Source organism: Psittacula echo (genome assembly GCF_963264785.1).
Source record: "Psittacula echo genome assembly, chromosome: 4".
Lineage (NCBI taxonomy): Eukaryota > Metazoa > Chordata > Aves > Psittaciformes > Psittacidae > Psittacula > Psittacula echo.
Window position 1 is genome coordinate 43,939,789 of NC_137738.1, and position 19,152 is coordinate 43,958,940.

At 37.4% G+C, this 19,152-nt stretch overlaps 1 protein-coding gene across 1 annotated transcript in view; it reads left to right on the forward strand.

The window, feature by feature from the left end:
* Positions 1–19,152, forward strand: part of TMEM181 (transmembrane protein 181) — a gene marked incomplete at both ends in the record, with an annotated part of 36,551 nt that overhangs the window by 14,190 nt on the left and 3,209 nt on the right. Inside the window, 14 exon segments of the mRNA XM_080616068.1 lie at positions 2,922–3,025; positions 7,740–7,795; positions 9,058–9,148; positions 9,739–9,857; positions 10,913–11,029; positions 13,039–13,119; positions 14,095–14,194; positions 14,977–15,107; positions 15,708–15,799; positions 16,880–16,937; positions 17,621–17,723; positions 17,821–17,872; positions 18,508–18,589; positions 18,592–18,597. Of these exon segments, the coding sequence (XP_080472194.1) occupies positions 2,922–3,025; positions 7,740–7,795; positions 9,058–9,148; positions 9,739–9,857; positions 10,913–11,029; positions 13,039–13,119; positions 14,095–14,194; positions 14,977–15,107; positions 15,708–15,799; positions 16,880–16,937; positions 17,621–17,723; positions 17,821–17,872; positions 18,508–18,589; positions 18,592–18,597 (1,192 nt within the window).

The window sequence follows — 19,152 nt, forward strand, 5'->3', positions numbered from 1 at the left end:
CTTTGTCAGCTGGTGATAGGTTGATAAGAGACACTTGAACCACACAAGGAAATTCTGTTACTGTAGCAAGGATCAGACACCCAATGGGAATGCTGTAAGTTGTTTGCTGTCATGATAAATGCAGTTAGGATTTGGCTGAGTTCTTACATTTGCTTTTACAAAAAGTATCTGTGTTGTCTTACTGACCTGTAAAGTAGTACAAACCATCAGTGGCTTAAATGAGACTGCAGGAGTTTCTCTTCAGAAAAAGGGAAAACACAGTGTTCTCTGGTCTCTTCTCTTTGTTAAGTGCCAGTATGACTGGTTTTAGGTGGGTGTGCACCTACCCATTTTGACTTATAGGTGTTGCACTGCCTGGAGAGGAGTTGGAATAAAGAATGAGGCAATGTCTGGAACGTGTTTCTTCGAAAGCTTGCAAGCACATCTGTGCTCTGGCATATGAGTAACGGAAGGTGATAATTACCAAAGGCTGTAACACTGTGAGTGTTGGCTGGGTGGCAAACTCCGGTGACTTTTCTGTAAGGACTGTGGAGGTGAAGCTGCTTTTCATGTTCACATTATGCATTTTGAAATGTCTGTAAAAATTTGGAATTAGGAATCTTATCAAAAGAACTAGGAATATGTGTAGCAAGTCAGAAGTGTCCTGCATCGGGCTGTAGCTGTTGATGCCCTGATGTAAGCTGTTACAAACAGCACAAGCATATGTGATACTTTCCTGCGTGTATCTGATACTCTTCCAGTCGTCAGCAGTTCTCGACTCATGGACTTTCCCATCCAGACCTGGTTCTGTATATTGAAAGTGATCCTCAGTGCTCTCTCATGAAGCATTTGGTATGCACTTGGACCCTTACAGTTAATTTAGGCATATCAGCATTTTATGTACCATTTTTATAGATGAAGGATTTTCTTGTTAAGATTAGTGTTTTGGTCTCTCAAGATATATCTTGATGCATGATATCCCATGCATGGGTGTTCTTAGGCAGACAGGGAATACCAGGTCATCTGGGGAACTGAAGGAACCCTTGGAACAAACAGGAAAATGTACTTTAGTTAGTTAGTTTAGTACTAGTACAGGTGTAATAGCTTTAAAGAAGTTTAAATGCATGAAGGCTGAGGTTTTAAGATGTTGATTTAAGGAAAATGCCGTAGTTACATCCCTGGAAAAGTTGTACAGACAAGTTCTGGTTTGAAATGCCTTTATTAATTGGCATTTTTCAAAGTCAACTTTAAATAGTGTATTTAGTGTCTGTGAGAATTCTGTGTGATGATCTCTGTGACAGAGATCTGATCTGTTCCTGTTTATGACTGTAATAATTTAATGTACAATTTACCTTTTTTTGCCTATGTAATCAACTGTTAGGACTTGTTAGGCTGCTGTGTTTTTGCTCTGCCTAACAGCATGTGGCAAAGCAAGTTGCACTCTGCAGGTGCTATGGCTTGAATCCTGTACAGCCAGTTTGTTCAGACTTGTAACATTTACAGTTACTTGCTTGTAGTTCTCATTACTTCTGTTGAGGTTTCCTCCCTTCCTAGTCTCCTTCATGAGCTAAATTAAGCTTTGCGTCTGTCAATCTTTATAGTAAAGGAATAAAGTAATTATTTTTGTAGTGCCTCCTTTGGAGAGAATGCAGTGATTCTTAGAAAACAAAAGTTATTAATAAATCTTTTTTACTGGTTTAAAGTGAATTGTTTGCCTTGCTTTTAAGGGCTGCCAGATATGCAGGCATGCCGTACCTGGTCCCAGAATTCAGGCTGGGCTTATGGAAAGGATTCCACCACCTTTTCTGCATTTCTTCATAATGTGGTTAATCAGGAAGAGCACTGTTCAGCTAGTGAAAATAAGTTTTATTCCAAGCTGAAAGGGAGCACTGTCATTAAAGTCTTACAGTATCATTTCTTTCCATGATGGTGCTCATACAACTTTATCAGAAAACAGCCCCACCTCCAATCCTATAGCTTTCCCATATAAACTGTACAGCTTTCTGTGATCATAACTACCGGAACAGCAGCACAAATCAGCTGTACAGTGGCTCAGTTACGGCATAACTCAAAAAGAAATGTTGGCTGTATTTTGAAACGTCGGGGTTTGTCGTTTTTTGAACTATGCGGTTAACAAAAAGAGAGATAGAGGAGGGATACATTATGTAGGATTAAGTCTTTGATCAACTTTCCTTTAAGCTAACAGAACTGGAAGTTACCTGTTTCAAAAGGAAAGCAGTTGGTTCTTTCAGTACTTTTTTTCCTCTCTGTTTTGTCTTTAACTTAAGGATAACCACCAAACAGCTGTGAAGAGATGTCATTGCTTTCATGTGTATTTGTATTTAAGTGTCTATTAATGAACTTAAGTTCAGGTTTCTATTTTCCAAGCTTTGGTAGCCTTCAGGCAGGAATATGCAGGATCTGAGCATCTAGCAGATTTGGGGTTCTGCTTTACTCCGTGTTAGGGATGACCCTTCAGGGAGGAAGTGTAGTTATATATATAGGGTGCAGAAAACTCATCAAGACCCTGTGCAGGTAACTGAGTTGTTACTGACGTCAGTCTCTTTAGGTTAAGCTGTCATTGCAGGAGACATGGTGTCTTGGATGTTTAACTTATTAATGTATGAACGAAAACCACTTTTTCTAGCTCTGGAAATGCTTTTTCAACCTCAAGTCCTAGGACAGTAGAAAACCCTGGCATAAAAAGAGTGGGCAAAATTCATACATTTTGGGGCATGGGCGTGCATGTGTATACGTATGTTTAATAATTCCTAGCAGTTACCTTTGCTCTATAAAACAGCATTGCTTTTTTTTCTTTTTCCTTAATGTTACCTCAGAATTTGGTTTATTTTTCTGAGTGAGGAATGAATGGGGTTTGTTCTCTCCCTCCTTTTAAAAGTATGACTGACAACTGATTCATTGCTTTCTTTTGCTTCCTGTAGGCTGGCACCTATGCGATTATATACACTGTCCAAACGGCACTTTGTTCTGGTCTTTGTAGTATTCTTTCTTTGTTTTGGTCTGACAGTCTTCATAGGAATAGCAGGTAAGGATGTTGTATTTTTAAAAGATTACAGTTCTTGTATGCTTTGTCTAAACCTGTTAGTATTTACAGATGTATTTAAATGCTAATGAGCTTACTGCCCCTGGGGTGTCTGAGGGAGCATTATTTTTCACAGGGAGGGGGAAGTGTTTCTTCCATCTCATTTTCTCATAGGAGTACTACCTACACAAATTTGGTGTTTGCGGCTGCCTTGCAGGGAAGAGTCAGTAAAGTAAAACAAAACCAGCCTTATTGTAATGTGTTTTTACAACAGATTGCTATGTTAATTTTCTTCTGTGTATTTAAATCTGTAAAATGGTGGTGCTAACAGCTGGTTTCCCATGAGGAAATTGATAACTGTTTGTAAAGCCTTCTAGAGTTTTGGGTGATAAATGCCACAGAAATACAAAATACTTTAGTAATGCAAAAATATGAATTTCTGTTGTCAAACCAGAGCTTTGGTCTCTGATTTCAGAGACCTTTGTGTGGGAGTCATGACATGATCTGTGAGGCTAAGCACTTAGTGCCTGGATACTTGTCCTGGGAGATAAGAGATCTGTGCAAGTCTGGTCGACAGAAATGCAGAGTGTCATTAGACAGATGGAAAGCGTGGCAGCCCTCTGTATTTCGTGCTGGAGAGCTTCTCCAGGTCTAAAATGTACTTGCAAAAGAAGTCAGTATGCTGTTCCTGCCGTGTTAGTAAACTAATACTCTGCTGTCAAGGTAGCTTTGTCAACACAGAAGTTAGGGAGAGGAGGAGGGATTTGTACTCATTAAGCAACCTGCCCCCCATGTAAGAATTATAAGGATGATACCACCTCCCCCCACTTTACTGCTATTTTCACATCACCCAGCATGTTCTCCTGTGCCACTCTCTGATACCTCTTGACCTGCCTGTAAGGTTGTCTCTACCACTGCCCTGTCCTTTACTTCCTTCGGAATGAGGCAGGCTGCCTAGGCCTAGGACTCATCTGTTCCTGCCTGCCTTGGAAAGGAGGGTTAATTGAAGGCAGCTGTTTGGGCTTTTTGTGCCCATCTGTGCCTTGTAGGCAGTACATTCTTCATAACAGCATTAAATAAAGAAATTTGTCCATGTTTGATTTATTGTAGCAAACTAAGTTCCAAACAGACTTCCAGTTCATAAAGGTTAAAAATAATATTCCTGTGATTTTCCTAAGGATGCTTGCTGAAGGATGTTATTTGGCCACTAAAATACAGTATAAACACATTTGCAAAGATGCATTTTATATGAACAATAAAGGAAAAAAAAAAATATCCCTGAAATAACTTGATTTATTGTCATTTTGCTATTTGGCTTAAAAAGTGAACCATATTTATACTTGTGTATTTATACTGCTCAGTTGCAAGAAATGCAAGCAAGTTATTTTATGTAAGACTAGGCAAAAAGCAGTGCTCCTGGAAGAGCAAACGGAACATTTAATTCTTAATCAGTAGGAGAACCTGAAAGAGAGCTATGTTAGCGTGTTGCATTGTGTCTGCATGCAGCCTGATCTGATGGTGTGGTTACCCTTTGGTCCAGGGGACTTGACTGCTATAAACAGCTCATATGTACCCTGCTGCTAGGGTCCCAGGATTCACCTGCAGTCTCTTTCAGGAATGGATGTGGGATTCTTGTCCTTGTAAGACTGGTTTGCTGGATAGTTTTGTTGACACAGCGTGAACACAGTTCATTACTATAGCTTAATTATTTTTAAAGTAATGCTGTTTAACCTTGGGAGAGGACTCACTGAACACTTACAGTGATGTTTTCTGAGGCTTTCATTGACAGGTCTTTGCTGCCTGTGAATAGAGGGAGGGGCACTAACAATAGAGTCCTCCCTCATTAAAGTGTGCAGTCTGAGCAAAACTCACCAAACCCTCTTAGATAAGCGGAAAAAGTGGGAGATGCATCCATATTTACAGTGCCACTTGAATATGCAGTTGCCCATACTCAGCATCTCTATCTGCAGTTTCCTAAGCCTAGCAGAAGTCTTACTTTTCATCTGGGAAAACAAGACAGTTTAAGGTAACTGTTGTTTTTCAGTTCTTGTAGCACAAAGCAGATGCAGACTTGTTGGTTTGTTTGTTGTTTTCCTTTTTTTTTTTTTTCTCAAAGTTACACTTTTCTTTCCCTTTTCCCAATGGGTGTGTGTCAGTTTTGGGGTAAGACAAGTGCGAGGAAAATCCAAGGTGCAGAGCTCATTTTCTGTACCTGTGTAGTTCTGCTGTTCACCAGCTCAGTGTGGTTCTTTGATTTCAGATGTCATTCTGTTAACTGAGCAAGACTAAAAGAAAAACAATAACAGTGTAATTAAATCACCATATTTTAATAATATGACCACAGCATTGTTTTGATGTGTTGCTTGCTAGAGGAGTAGCAAGTATAGCAGTAGGACCTCATAATTTATTCTGTTTTGGTTGCTGCTCTTAAAAACTGGAACTATGATCTCTTTGCCCCAGTACTGGCTCATGTCTTCGGTAAAAACCCCCAACTTCTAGAAAAGGCTCATTCTGTTGGTTTTGTTAAGACTTAATTACTGAAATATAATGAGTCACCAACTATGAGCACTTACTAGATTTCAGTTGTACTTTTCAAAACAGAAATGCCATCCGAAAATTTGCCCTGTTTTATATGTACTCGAGAACTGGAAAGCTCAGTGATGCGGAGCTGACTTTATAGTGGGTGGCTGTTAGTGAAGCTTAACTGTAATTCTAATACAAGGCTTTGAGTGTGATGGGTGAAATTCTTCAGTTTTCCATTTAAAGTTTGTAAGGTTGTTAATATTGTAGTCTAGTGGTTATAGAAGCCCAAGCAATGCTGCATGTTTAGAGCTGTCATGAAGCTAACCTGAAATACGTCTTGCACAGAATGATTCCATGTTGCTCATTTGTAAACTTCCTTTTTTTCCACAGTTTCTCTGTAGAAACTTTGAAGTTCACATTTTTTGTGAAAAATTGCTTTTCTTGATACTCTTTTTTAATACTAAGTTTGTGGCTGAAACAGCCTGTTTTGAGGATTAATAAATTACATTGAATTGCCAGACCAAATACATAAGGGGAGAGACCGTTTAGGCGGAGAAATCGTACTGTGGCTGGGCAGCCTCTGGAGTGACCCAAATACACACACATACATCCTGCCTGTGTCTCTCTACGTGCTATACATCTCTTCCCTGTCTGTTCACACCCCGGTATATAGATGCAGACCTTTCCCTACTCTTCAATTTAATTTTTCTGGTTTAGACCTTTCATATATATACACAGGCATGCATGAATACTGTTGTGTATGTACACACACACATGCATTCCTCTTCTCCCCAGTACCATGTGTATTTGCATACCTAGGGTGGCTAAGGGGAAACCATACTGCTGTCTACAACAACCTTATCAGAGGGTACTCAAAAGATACGGCTAGACTATTCTCAGTGGTGCATGATAATAGGGTGAGAGGCAACAGACAAGCTGGAACACAGGAAATTCCAGCTAGATATTAGGAATTTTTTTGTACCATTAGAGTGGTTAAATACCAGAACAGGTTACGCAGGGAGGCTGTGGGAGTCTCTGTCCTTGCAGATGTTCGGGATTGGATAGCGCCCTGAGCAGTATGGTCTAATTAAGCAAGATGGTGAACTAGATAGCCTCTGGAGGTCTCTTCTAACATAAATTATAATTTTATTGTTTCCCATTTATTGCATACAGAACTAGAGGTAGGGTCTGAGTGGATGGATGCTGTTGATGAGTACGTGTTAAGTGTGTGTCTCTATACAAAATGATTGAAGGAATGGTTGCATAAAAAGTCTGGCAGCAAGCTGAGCATCTCCTACTATAATTGGACATGAAACTCCATTGATTAAACAGATTTTCTGTTTTAGCAGAAATTGTTTATAGAACTTTTCTGCAATTCTGTTTATTTATGCGATTATATACATTATATATTACAGCCCCAGATTTCTATAGGAAAGGGGGGGGTCCAATCTGAGTAGACTGAGAACTGTTCCCAACCAAACACATGGGTATATTTGCTTGTACAGACTAATGCAATGAAAACCGAACACTAGGCAGGAAGTACTGTTACTGTGATTGGACAGGTAATGTGGTACTCATACATAAAAAGGTATTAGCATCATGCACTCAAATACCATGAGAAGTGTTTGCCCTGGTACCCAAGTCTTGAGTGCAATGCCTTATGGATACAATGTTCTATGTAGATAAGGTAATAGCAGTAGTTTAGCTGTAGAAACTTTATAGTGCAGTTAAATATGCTGGTTTCTCAGGTGGGTTTTGCAGCCCTTGTTGAGCTCCAAGGTGCTGTAACAACAGTGTTAGCTAGCTTAGCTAACTTAGCTAGCTTTTTCTGTAACTGAGTAGTTCCATGACTGCAGCATACAGCTTAGCTTGGGAAAAATACAGTGCGGATTGTTGTAATAGTTTAGAGTACACGTGCAGGGCTTCTGACATGGAGTTCTTGATTGATAATTTACTCTCTATTTAATCATGACTAGAAATCCTATGGCAGAGAAGCTTAAAGGAACATTTGGGCCAATTTTATTAATGATACTGAAATGTCTTAAGTGATTTATTTATCCTTCAGCTTTAATACCTGAAAAGTGGGATACTATTTACCTGCTTTGCATGGAGATGTTTTTGAAATCATGTATTTACATCAATAATATGAATACTTAAGTATTGTTTTCTGTCTTCTTTCTTATATGTTGTGTAGGTCCTAATGTAATCGAAACTTCTGTAGCAAGAACTGATTTAAATAACAGCCTAAAGGTAAGAGTTAATAAATATCATTGGATTACAGGAGTGGCTTTATTTGATGTCAGTAATGTTGAACATTTCCCCCATCCCCCAATTATTGTAAGTATTTAATTTTTTACTGGGAAACTTCTTGGCCACATGGTGCTTTCCAGTTTGAAATTGAACATGTAACATTGTACTACCACTGTGTTATTTCATGAGTGGCCCAGCAGTAGTTTCTAGTCTCTTACCTTTGTCAGCTGGTAAGGTAGAAAATTCTATGAATTTTCTACACAGTACTTTCTGATAAAGTAGCATGGGTGTTGATGGGATTCCCTGGGGAGTTCATGCTGGAGATCCTGGTAGGGGGTCCAGAAAGAGAAATTGAGAACATAAACTGAAAAACAATGCTCTCAGTGGCAACTAAAGATACTCCTCTTGTTCCTTCCCAGATGATAGGAAGGAAGATCACGTTTCTTTTTCTTGTTAATTGTCCACTGTCACGTGAGCAAGACCTGGGATCTGGCTTCCTAACACGAACCTTCATATTTGTTTTCTTGAAAGCTCTCATAGTTTGATTCTCACTTCTTGCATTTTTATTTCTGTCTAGCTCTTTACTGTCAACCTAGTATCTGAAGTAATTTGGTGAAAGTGCTAAGAAGGTTTTGTTGCTTTGTTTTGAGGGATTTTTAAGTAGATTTTCTTTAAATACACCGGAACATTATTTTTTTGTCTATTAGCCACCTGTATGTGTTTGGCTTGATATTATATTATGGGTGGATTTTCTTTTAAGCGTATTTTTATAGCAAATAAGTCATTCCTGCTTGTAGGTTTGATCTGCTAATGATATCTTCTATGCTTGTGAAATTAATATGTGCTTTTTAGAAAATGTAGTGGAAAACAGTTGTTGTTTTTCATAATTATAGTATAGCAGGCCTAAAACTGAGGGGTCACAAATCTGACTTTTGATGTAAAGTGCTAGAAATTACTTTTTATTTTCAGGCTAAGTCTCAGGATTTTGTTTTTCATATTGGAACTTTTTTTGGGCTATTGCTGCTGCTTTTATGTGCTTTCCTTACACTTACGATGTGCAAAATACATGTGCTGTTTAAGCTACTTCTCTGTAAGACTTTTATTTGAGCTGCTTATTGTACTGTCCACAGAACAGCACATATTACATCTATTCCCAAATACAGTGTCACAAACATAATGAACATGTCTTTGCTCATTGTAACTACAGATATATGATGTAACACAATAATGGATGGTGCTAACCAGGTGGGGTTTTTTTACAGCTGAAGCCATTTAATTTAAGTTCACCACCACTGTCTACTTACAACCAGCAGCTGTGGCTAACCTGCGTAGTTGAGTTGGATCAGCCTGATGGTGAGAATCTTACCCAATTCTCAGGAAACTGCTATAGTAACCTGTATATTGTATATCGTATCTTCAATTTCATCTGTCACAGAAGTGATCCTGTTGCTTTCTGTTGTGGTTGGTGGGTTTTTCCTCTGATACATTTTCTTCCCCCTGCCCCAGTAAAAACATAGACAGCACTGATCTGGGGAACTGGAAGCAACAGGTATATGGGATAAGTTGTTTGTTATTTATGTGAAAGCAATAGTATCTAGAGAATCTGTGTCTCTCTTCTTTAATTTTGGAGGGAATTAGATGTGTAAATTGCAGTGATACTAATTTTTTCTATAAAGCTTCCCTGTAAATATGTGAGAAATACTGTATTAGTAATTGTTAATCTGTCAAGATTCAGTACAGGGCATCTGTGACTTACTGCCTAAGTATATAAAGAAAAAAGTTTTGTGTTTTTTATTAATATACTGGACCTGTGCTCTAGTAAGCATAACTTAATAACTTTGAATAATCTTTGGGTATCAATATGTGTTTTAAACTATATTTGGAACTCTGAATTTTCATTTCTGCACGTAGCAATAGCTTAATGTTTTCTCTTTTAATTACAGTATCCCTCAAAAAGAATGTTACTATAACAGTCAAAGTACTTGGAGTGGTGAAGGATGGAAGCACACCCTATGTTAATAATCAAGTTCACAATCGGACAAGATTACTCAGTTGTTCACAAGTATGTGCCTTTTTAAACAAAACCGATGCAGTACATTTTCTTTAAATCTGTGTGCATGTTAAGCGTGTCTCAGGAAAGACTCTAGAGTGTATTTCTATTTATAATTGCAACCTAGCTAGCAATTCTGACCAGGATACCTACCCATCCATCTTCTTTTGTTTACTTCTATGACTTGCATCTGTTACCCCTTGAAGATGCCTCTTATTAAAGTAGCTCCCTAAGCAGTGAGCCCTGCTTAGCCACTTAAGCAGATTTAGCAGTACTGAAGAAAGGGATATTGTAGAAAATTGGATAAAAGACTCCAGAGGAAAGAAAAATTCTCTTCCAACACCTGGCAGAGAGTCTGGTTGAAATCAGCTGGTGTCTGTGTTCTAAAAAAGCCAGATTTCTTGCCACCTGTGAAGAAATGTTTAAGGTTTTGAGTTTCTAGTTTAATTTTCACTGAAATTTTTAAGCTCAGACATCCAAAATGGCTTCTCCAGGTGGAAGTCCTTTAAGGAGCGGCATACCTGAAGTTTTTTGTGATAAGCATATAGGGTAAATAAAATATTTTGGTTTTATATATGTATATGCATATGTATGAAAGCTGCAGAAACTGATGAATAGAGTTCCATTAGATTTAATTACACACAGCCAAGAGAGAAATATACTTGGGTTTTCTCCTTCCTCCTGTTAACTTCTAGAAAGGAGTTACTACAAGATAGCCTCATTTCACAATCCAGTGGCTTAGAGCTTGACTGACAAGAGTTATTCAGATCCTTCCCGATACTGCAAGCAGCTGCTGTCACCAGCTTATGTGAAAAGCTAGCCTTGTTTATCAGTTCAACCTTTGATCCTGCTGACTGACTTTATCAGTTCATTCTGCTTTGTCTGGTATCTTTCAAGAAATTTGTTACCTGTGTCTAGTTTGGGTCTTCTGATGAAGATTGTCAAGGCATGTAATACAAACAATCAATATCTGACTGTTGAGAAACAAATTCTCAACCTATACTTATAGTGTGTATTCTGGAATAAATTGAAGGTTTTTACATATTATTCTGTGTATGCATTCACAGAAATGCAGTGAAATCATTGTTGCTCACCTTGGCTACCTGAACTACACTCAGTACAACATATTTGTTAGCTTTGAAGATCTAAACAAGTTAACGTACATCCAGAATATTACTTTCACAGTAAGTATAAAGCTTTATATTAGCAAAAGAAATCTCTTTAATTACTAATGCCATGGACGTCTGCTTTAATTATAAGGCCCTCAGTGATATGGTTTAGTGGAGGACTTGGCAGTCCTGGGGTAATGGTTGGACTTGATAATCTTAAAGGTCTTTTCCATCCTAGTTGGTTCTATGATTCTATAACAAAAAGTTATCTCATTTTTGAAGATAAACATAAAGATGCATCGCAATTAATATTCAATGGCTGAACTGTTACAGTGTTTGCAGTTACTGAGGGTCTAGACCAATTTTTTTATAAGGAAAGATTTTTCTTCCAGAACTGTTAATGCTGTTTTCTGGAGGAGATAAATTTAGTCTGATTCCTGGGGGATATTTTTAACACTAGGCAAGCTAGACTAGAACATCCAGTTTTCTGCATTTGCTTATAAAGATGTTGGCTCTCTAAAGCACGGTATCTTTTTCAGCCTTTCCTGGAGGTGCATTTCAATTAGCAACATTTTCCAGCCTTCACAAAAGTGTGGGCTAGAAATACTTAGCAAACCCACAGATACATGAAGAGTTGTTTTGGTTTTTTTTTTTTTTGGCTGTGCTTATGAGGAAGAGAAAAATGTTTATTTAGCTAAAATAAGCAGGCTATTAAAATAATTCACTAAAATAATCCCCAGTGAAATAACTAGCTCAGTAGCACTAAAGATTGCTTCTAAAACAGTTGCATCATCAGTGTTTGCTGGCTAGCTTCAGAAGGAAGTTTAGAAACATTTATATTGGGAGACAATGGAATTAAACACAATTTATAATGCAGATTACTGTGGTATAATCTACCTGTATGCAACATTTGGTATGTCAGAGCAGGTAGCAAGCAAAAAAGTAAAGCAAAAGTGTTTTTCATATACTAAATGAACTTCCTGAATAATAATATTTGTAATATTTCTAGCACATAGAGCACATAATTAAAAATAAGCTCTAAGGAGAAACAAACCAAACTCACAAACCCTTTGCTTAATTGCAGATTCAAACAGGACAAAGTGTATGGTTTATTACCTTGCTTTGCAGGCCACCTCTAAGGCAGACTTGTGTATAACCCCCAAAAGAACAAACCCAAAGCTCTGCTTTCCTGCCGCAACTAAAATTGTCAGTTTATTTCATTATTATAATGGTTTATGATGAGCTCAGTTGAAATCATAGTTCGCCTTTTGTATAATGGATTCTTTACATGTAATTTTCATTCTACATTTGTGATTTAAAAAGACAGAGGTTGACAGATGTAATACATTGAAAGGCAGAGCTTATTGTTTAGATGGGCAGAGCATATGTTGTACCCAGGAGTTTACACTTCAAAAGTGGCTTCAAAAGAGAAGTGTGCCCAGTATGAGATAGATTATCAACAGAGCAGAGTTTATGCAAACTGACATATTATAATTAGTGTTTGTGCCCTTCTAATGATTAGAGGAGAAGGAGCTTTTCCTCCTTAGCCTATGAAAAAAGTTTATTTCTGGTTAGGTCATTTATTCTTCTGTTACTTGATTTTATTTTTTTTTCCATTTCTGAATTAAGAGAATAATCTTTAAGAAAACAAACCTATTACAGAAAGCATGCCTGTACCTTATCAACCTCTTTGTCATCCATTTATGCATCTGACCTTGGTAATAAAGAAGAATGTACTGGATTTACTCAATTATTGGCATTCAGACTTCTAATGGAAGCGTAATTGAAATCAATTAACAATACCCTTTTTGTCCTGAAAAGCGCTTTAACGTGTGACAGCACACTTTGTTACAAAGTGGCAGGGTAAAAGAGAAGCAAGGATATTAGCTCCTTTGGTTATCTTTTCATCAGATAGTCCTATGGTATGAATTTATCTTTGTCTTTCCATGGTGATATGGTGGAACTCAGTTATACCTTTCAATTTGGAAAAGCCAGAGAACTTTTCAGTATCTGCAGAATGCTAATTATTGATGTTGTATGTACTGTCAAAACAGTGTTCATTGGGCTATTCTGTTTTCTTGTAGTGGAAGACCTACAACCCAACTTTTTCACAAGTGGAAATATGGTTCCGATTTGTCTTTGTAGTTCTTACTTTCATGGTCACGGTAAGATCTTATTCCAGTTTTTCTGGAGTATATTATGTAGGCAGCTGATAACACTGCTTTGTAGTGCTGTGTTTAGTAACTTAACCCCAGGCAGCAGACTCAAGATACCACTGAATGGGTGTAAAAAATGTTTCTACAATACGTACATAGTTGCTGCTTTTATGTTTTTACAAGTGGTATTGAAGGGACATTAAGAAAATAGGATAAATGGGAAAACTTGTTTTTCTAAATTCTGATTTTGAATTTAACAGAATTTTCCTTAAACAAAGGAAACTGTGATTAGATGCTAAAAAAAAAAAACTTATTGCAGTGCACGCAGGCCCAGAGCTTGGGCTCTCTGTCTCTGAAAATGAGCAAAACTCAGCTGAATATAATCTTGATCCAGCTTTAAAATTGTAACTGCCTTGAGTGTGAGGATAGGCCAGGTTACCTCCAGAAGTCCCTTGCAACCTAAATTATGCTATGATTTAGATTATCTCTCCCCTTCAACCTGGCTTGACCCTGGCAAAGAAGTGTTTGTGTAAAAAAACCCCACAAACCCGTAACATCTAAAATGCAGAATTTTCGGAGTAGGGACACTGAAGCAATGAAAACTTACATCACATTTTCCTCACATAGGTGGTGTCCCTCAGCAGGTAACTGTGAATGTGATCTGGAATCTGTTTCTTTTAAAAAGTGAGTTTAAGTGGAAATTGTTGGTACTGTGTGACCAGTAATCAGGCAACTTTTTTTCACACACTGTTGCTTTGCACAGTACTAACTGGTTTCCTTCTCAGTTTGCTTGAAAGATTAAGTAATTTGCATTGGGTAAGCCACCAAACTTGGAGCAGAAGTAGAAGGTAAGAGATGTAGCTTCTGGTTTACAGTCTTCTCAGTGGCAAAGTGAAGTAGCTTTTGCAATGTGCTGTGTTATCTCTTTACTCTGGTTAAACCACTAAGGCTGTATTCCTTCCTTACAAATTTGTTGTTTTATAGTGTCTGTTCGCACATTCCCTGCGGAAATTCTCCATGAGAGACTGGGGTATTGAACAGAAATGGATGTCCATCCTCCTTCCCCTCCTGCTACTTTACAATGGTACTTGTATCCTGGATTTTTTTAGAAAAGCTCCTTTTTTTTTTTTTTTAACAAAGGAAAATAAAAATAAAAAAAGAGTGCATGAGAGAGGGAAGATAAAATGAAATTTGGCTTTGAACTTACAAGCAGCTCTTTATAATGCTTCAGAAAACTAATAAAAAATCTGCCAACCAAAACCCTAAGCTTTAAGTATATCAAATTCAAGGGCATAATGAGTAGGTGGATTTCATTCTTTTCAGTCACGCGAGTGTCAGCTTTACCTGTGTAAAGCTCCAATTGAAATAGGTGGCTGCAACCATACTGAACTTTTCATACAGCAACATGTAAGTGCAGTTTCTGTGTTTGCTAAGTCTTACTTCTTCATTTTTCAGATACTTGCACTATAGTTAAAAATGGAGGCTACTTTGAGTCCAATAACCACATCAAATTCTAGCACTCTCTAGCAGTACCAAAATAACATTTGCCTCTCAGTCATTCTGTGATAATTTTTTAGCTCATAACCAAAAGTGATTTAGTAGAAAGTCTAATAAAACCTGAAATCTTGTAGACATGTTGGGACCATTTCAGGTTATTTCTACAGCACAGAGGATTGCTGCTGGAGGCACCATTTTCTTTGTAAATTTCTTCAAGACACAGCAATTTTCAGTTTAATTTACTGGTATAATTTGAAAGATCTAGGGGGTTTTGTTCCTCTGAAGTACATTCTGCTTTACTTTTCATAATGGAAAGACTGTGCTTTTTCCCCTCGTTTAACTTTTTGTTTTGCCCTTATTTTGTTACAGATCCATTTTTCCCCCTTTCTTTTCTGGTGAACAGCTGGTTTCCCGGGATGCTGGATGATCTATTCCAGTCACTCTTTCTATGTGCATTGTTACTGTTCTGGCTTTGCGTCTACCATGGTATAAGAGTACAGGTAAGAGTACTTATTGAGAAGACAGTACTTGTTTTATCAGTTCTCTCAAAAGGTGATAAAAATGAAACCAAATCTTTAGAAAAGAGACATTTATTTGATTCTTAAAGTACAGTGTGACACATGAGGCTTTGAAGTTAAAAGGATTTGTGGTGAAGTAGCTTATCTTGGGGCTACCATGCCTAAATGAGATAGATGGTACAGTCCACTCTAAACTGTGGCAAGACAATTCTTCAGAATTATGATGCTATTATGCTTTGTTCTTGCTGGAAGGGTTTTGTTGTTGTATATGATGGTTGATTGTTTACTTTAAACCACTTTACTGCATAAGATAAATACGAATTTTGGAGCATATTCCCATATTGCAGTTTCAGTGAAATATGTGGGACCTTATAAATAGGATGCTCCAAATTTGCAGCATCTTATTTTCACAAATGATGATACAATTTTATGTCTTCCATAATCACCTGTGCAGGTAAAATGAGTCTCTTAAACTAGTTCATGTTGAATGAAACAAAGACGATAGTTACTTTATTCTGTCAAGAATGAATGTAATCTCAAATGTGGGTTCACTCCTTCACCACACTGCTGTTTTCTCAACAGGGGGAAAGGAAGTGCTTAACTTTCTATCTGCCCAAATTCTTTATTGTTGGACTATTGTGGCTGGCCTCTGTTACATTGGGAATATGGCAAACGTAAGTAATTAAAACTTTAGTGCAAAAGGAATGAGCTGAAAGTGTTCAAGAATGAGAAGATTGTTTGTAATTAGTATCTGTTTCTTAATGCTCCGATTGTGATGTAGGAATGGTGTTCAAATTCTTACGTCTTTGTTTTGCAAATTGTGACATTTGAAAACAGCATTTCCCATTGACAATCTAGTAGTACCTAATTTTATAAATCAGTGTGAGATCTAGAAATTGCTACTTTGTCATTATGTTGTGACCCCCTACAATACTGCCTCTCATGCTATGTCCTAATTAGCTTTTAGTGTTTGAAGGAACAGCTTCTCTGTAGTTAACTTACACAGTTTGACCAAACTTTCTCAACCACCAAACCTGCACAATTGCTATTGACACTGCTTAGTCAGGCTATGCTACTGCTCCTCAAAACTCAGTTCTTGTGTTTGGTTTAGTGTTTCTTTCTTTTTACCCAATTTGTTAACAATATGTTAACATACAGGTATTATTATTCCCCACCCAGAAAACTGTCTCAGTTTTGGTACATTTCTGAGTTCTAAACCTCTTTAGTCTCATGTGTTTGCCTCTTATTTTATGTCTCAGAAGGAAAGATACCTTCTAACCTTTTCCATGCAGCTGTACAATATTGAAAACAGTGCAGTTGTAGGCAATGCTTGTGCTAGTGACCTATCATTAGAATTGCTGTAAGGGAAAGGCTTATACCACAGTTATTTCTTAAGTATAATTCATGTCACCAGGCTAAAAATTAAACAGTAAATCCTGAAGGCTTGTAGGAATTTGCAAGGTTATACATTTTCTAAAAAGTAAGTGGGGAGATTAGACATGCTTACAACTGAAATCCTCCATATTCCTTCAAAACTGGGTTTGGGAAGGAGGATGTTATATACTGTAAATTGTCATGACTCCATTGGAATCAATGGCATTACACCGATTTCTACAGCCAAAACCCTTAATTATAAACTCTGTATAGTAACTTTAAACCTTTCCTTTGTTAGCGGGTTTCTTGATCAGTATAGCTTTTTGACTTTGTCTTTTGTAATAGCGTAAGTATCACTTTCTCATTTTGAATCTTTCTAGTGTTAATGAAGTACATGATCCTACATATCAATACAGAGTTGACACAGGTAATTTCCAGGTAAGTCAGAAATGTTTTGTTCCTATTAACTTGTCAGGTGGAGTTAAGCAGTGCAAGGAGGTATGGTTTGGCCTTCTATTAAAATCTGTAGCACAATTGAGAAAATGGCAAATGGTGGTCAGATGGTGTTATTATACTAACTAGGATACTTCCAGTTTTGCTTTAGATAGTGCTTAGGCCATATGGAGCTCCATCCCAGTGAAAAGAGTAAATTGTCTTGCCAATCTGGAGACTGAACACCACAAGTTTAGTGCAGACTCATGACTGTTGTGATTGAAAGAAATTTTTTAAGCCTCTTATTAAGTCCATTTTGTACATCTTTGCTCCTGCCAAGATCCTCTGTCCTAGTAAATGTCAGACTTCCTTGTTGTAAAGGAAGATCTGATTTATACGGGTCGTTGTACTGTTCTCAGGAGCTGTGCTTTTAGAAACTCATTGAGATTCAGCTCACTGTGAACTCAGTGAACAAAATGATGACTTCTATTAAACATCCTTTCTTTACATTCCCCCAAAACCTGCCTCAGTGTATAGCCATCTTTATTTTATACTTTAATTTGTAAGCCTACTTTCCCTGAATAAACAGACCATTGTAAGTTGTGCTTTGGGAAATAATGATTACTGTTGAGGGAAGAAGGAATAGACCATATCTTGTTAAATAATAAAAACTAGCACTCTTCTTATAGGGAATGAAAATCTTCTTCCTTGTGGTGGCAACCACATACATTCTCTACCTTCTGTTCCTGATAGTGAGGGCATGCTCAGAACTTCGTAACATGCCTTATGTTGGTAAGGAGTGTTTCTTTTGATCCTTCCCCAGACAGACTTGTTTGTCTTGGATGGAGGTGTAAATTCACTAATAACAACTTTTCTCAATCTTTTTCAGATCTCAGGTTAAAATTCTTGACTGCATTAACCTTTGTAGTGCTTGTCATTAGGTAAGGCTTTTCAAAGTGCATTTCTCAGTACTGTAACCTTTATTACCCTTTTTTTTTTTTTTTTTTTATTTAGGGCTTTGAATGCGTTTTCTTGATGATAAAATTGTCAGTGAAACTGGGGAATGTGTTTTGATACGATTGTTACGGCAAGCATTTCTTATTTTTTTAATGCTTCTTGACCCTTTTAGAGCTAACTTTACATTATCTCTATTACCACCGCAAGATTTAGAGGTTCACTTAGCAGAGATGCTTTCTGTACTGCTGAGTGGTCTGCAGTGCACCCTGCATCTCTTTTGAAGCTCTCCGAGTTTCACTTAGTCAAAGCAGGAGTTTAGAATTGGTTGCTTAGATTATTGTTAAGCAGTTCAAATTTCTGTTGACTCTTGGATTGTCGTAGCAGATGAAATCTGAGGGAAATAGACCATGGGGATTTTTTTCTCCACTTTACTCATCTGACCGCTGACTTCTAATCCCAAAAGAATCATTCTTAATTTCAATCTATGAAAGCAAACATGTCTTAAAATAAACAGCATATTAACATAATTATTTTCTCATATACTCTTCCATCAAGCTACTATTTCAGCTTTGCAGTTTAAAGGCACAGTACACCTGTATGCTTTAACTTTTTTCCACAGCATTGTTATACTGTACCTGCGCTTTGGAGCACAAGTTCTACAGGACAACTTTGTTGCTGAGCTGTCGACTCATTACCAGAATTATATCCTTGTGTTGTGATACTGCTAAAGTAGGAATATTAACCTCTTTTCATGTAGAATGTACTTTAAAATGATGTACCTAAGTACTGAGATCTTTGACTTTTAGGTGAGCTTTTGAAGTTCAGTTCATTTTGATCAAGGTTTCATGTCAGCATTTTGTAATGGCTCTGTGTAATGATTATGAGTTGAGACAGTTTCAGTCTAATTTGTTTATACTACATAAATCACAACTGCATTTAATACTCTTGAAAGGAATGCAAGCCTAGATATGCATGCATTCAAATAATTTTAACAAGTTATTGCAACAAATTTGGCTGTATTTGCTGTATGAATTTAGCTTGCTCTATACCTGTCAGTTGGCATGGGGCGTACCAAAGTATTTGAGAAATTAACAGTTTAGAAGTCACTGAAAATGCATTTGTGTATTGGTCCCAGTCTACCTGAGGAAGAGGTCATGGCAGAGAACTGTGACTTGAGAGACACTATTTCTGATGTCTGTTGGCAAGAGGATTACAAATTGTATTTCTGGACCTGAACCATGAGATTCCGGTTCATTCTACTCTT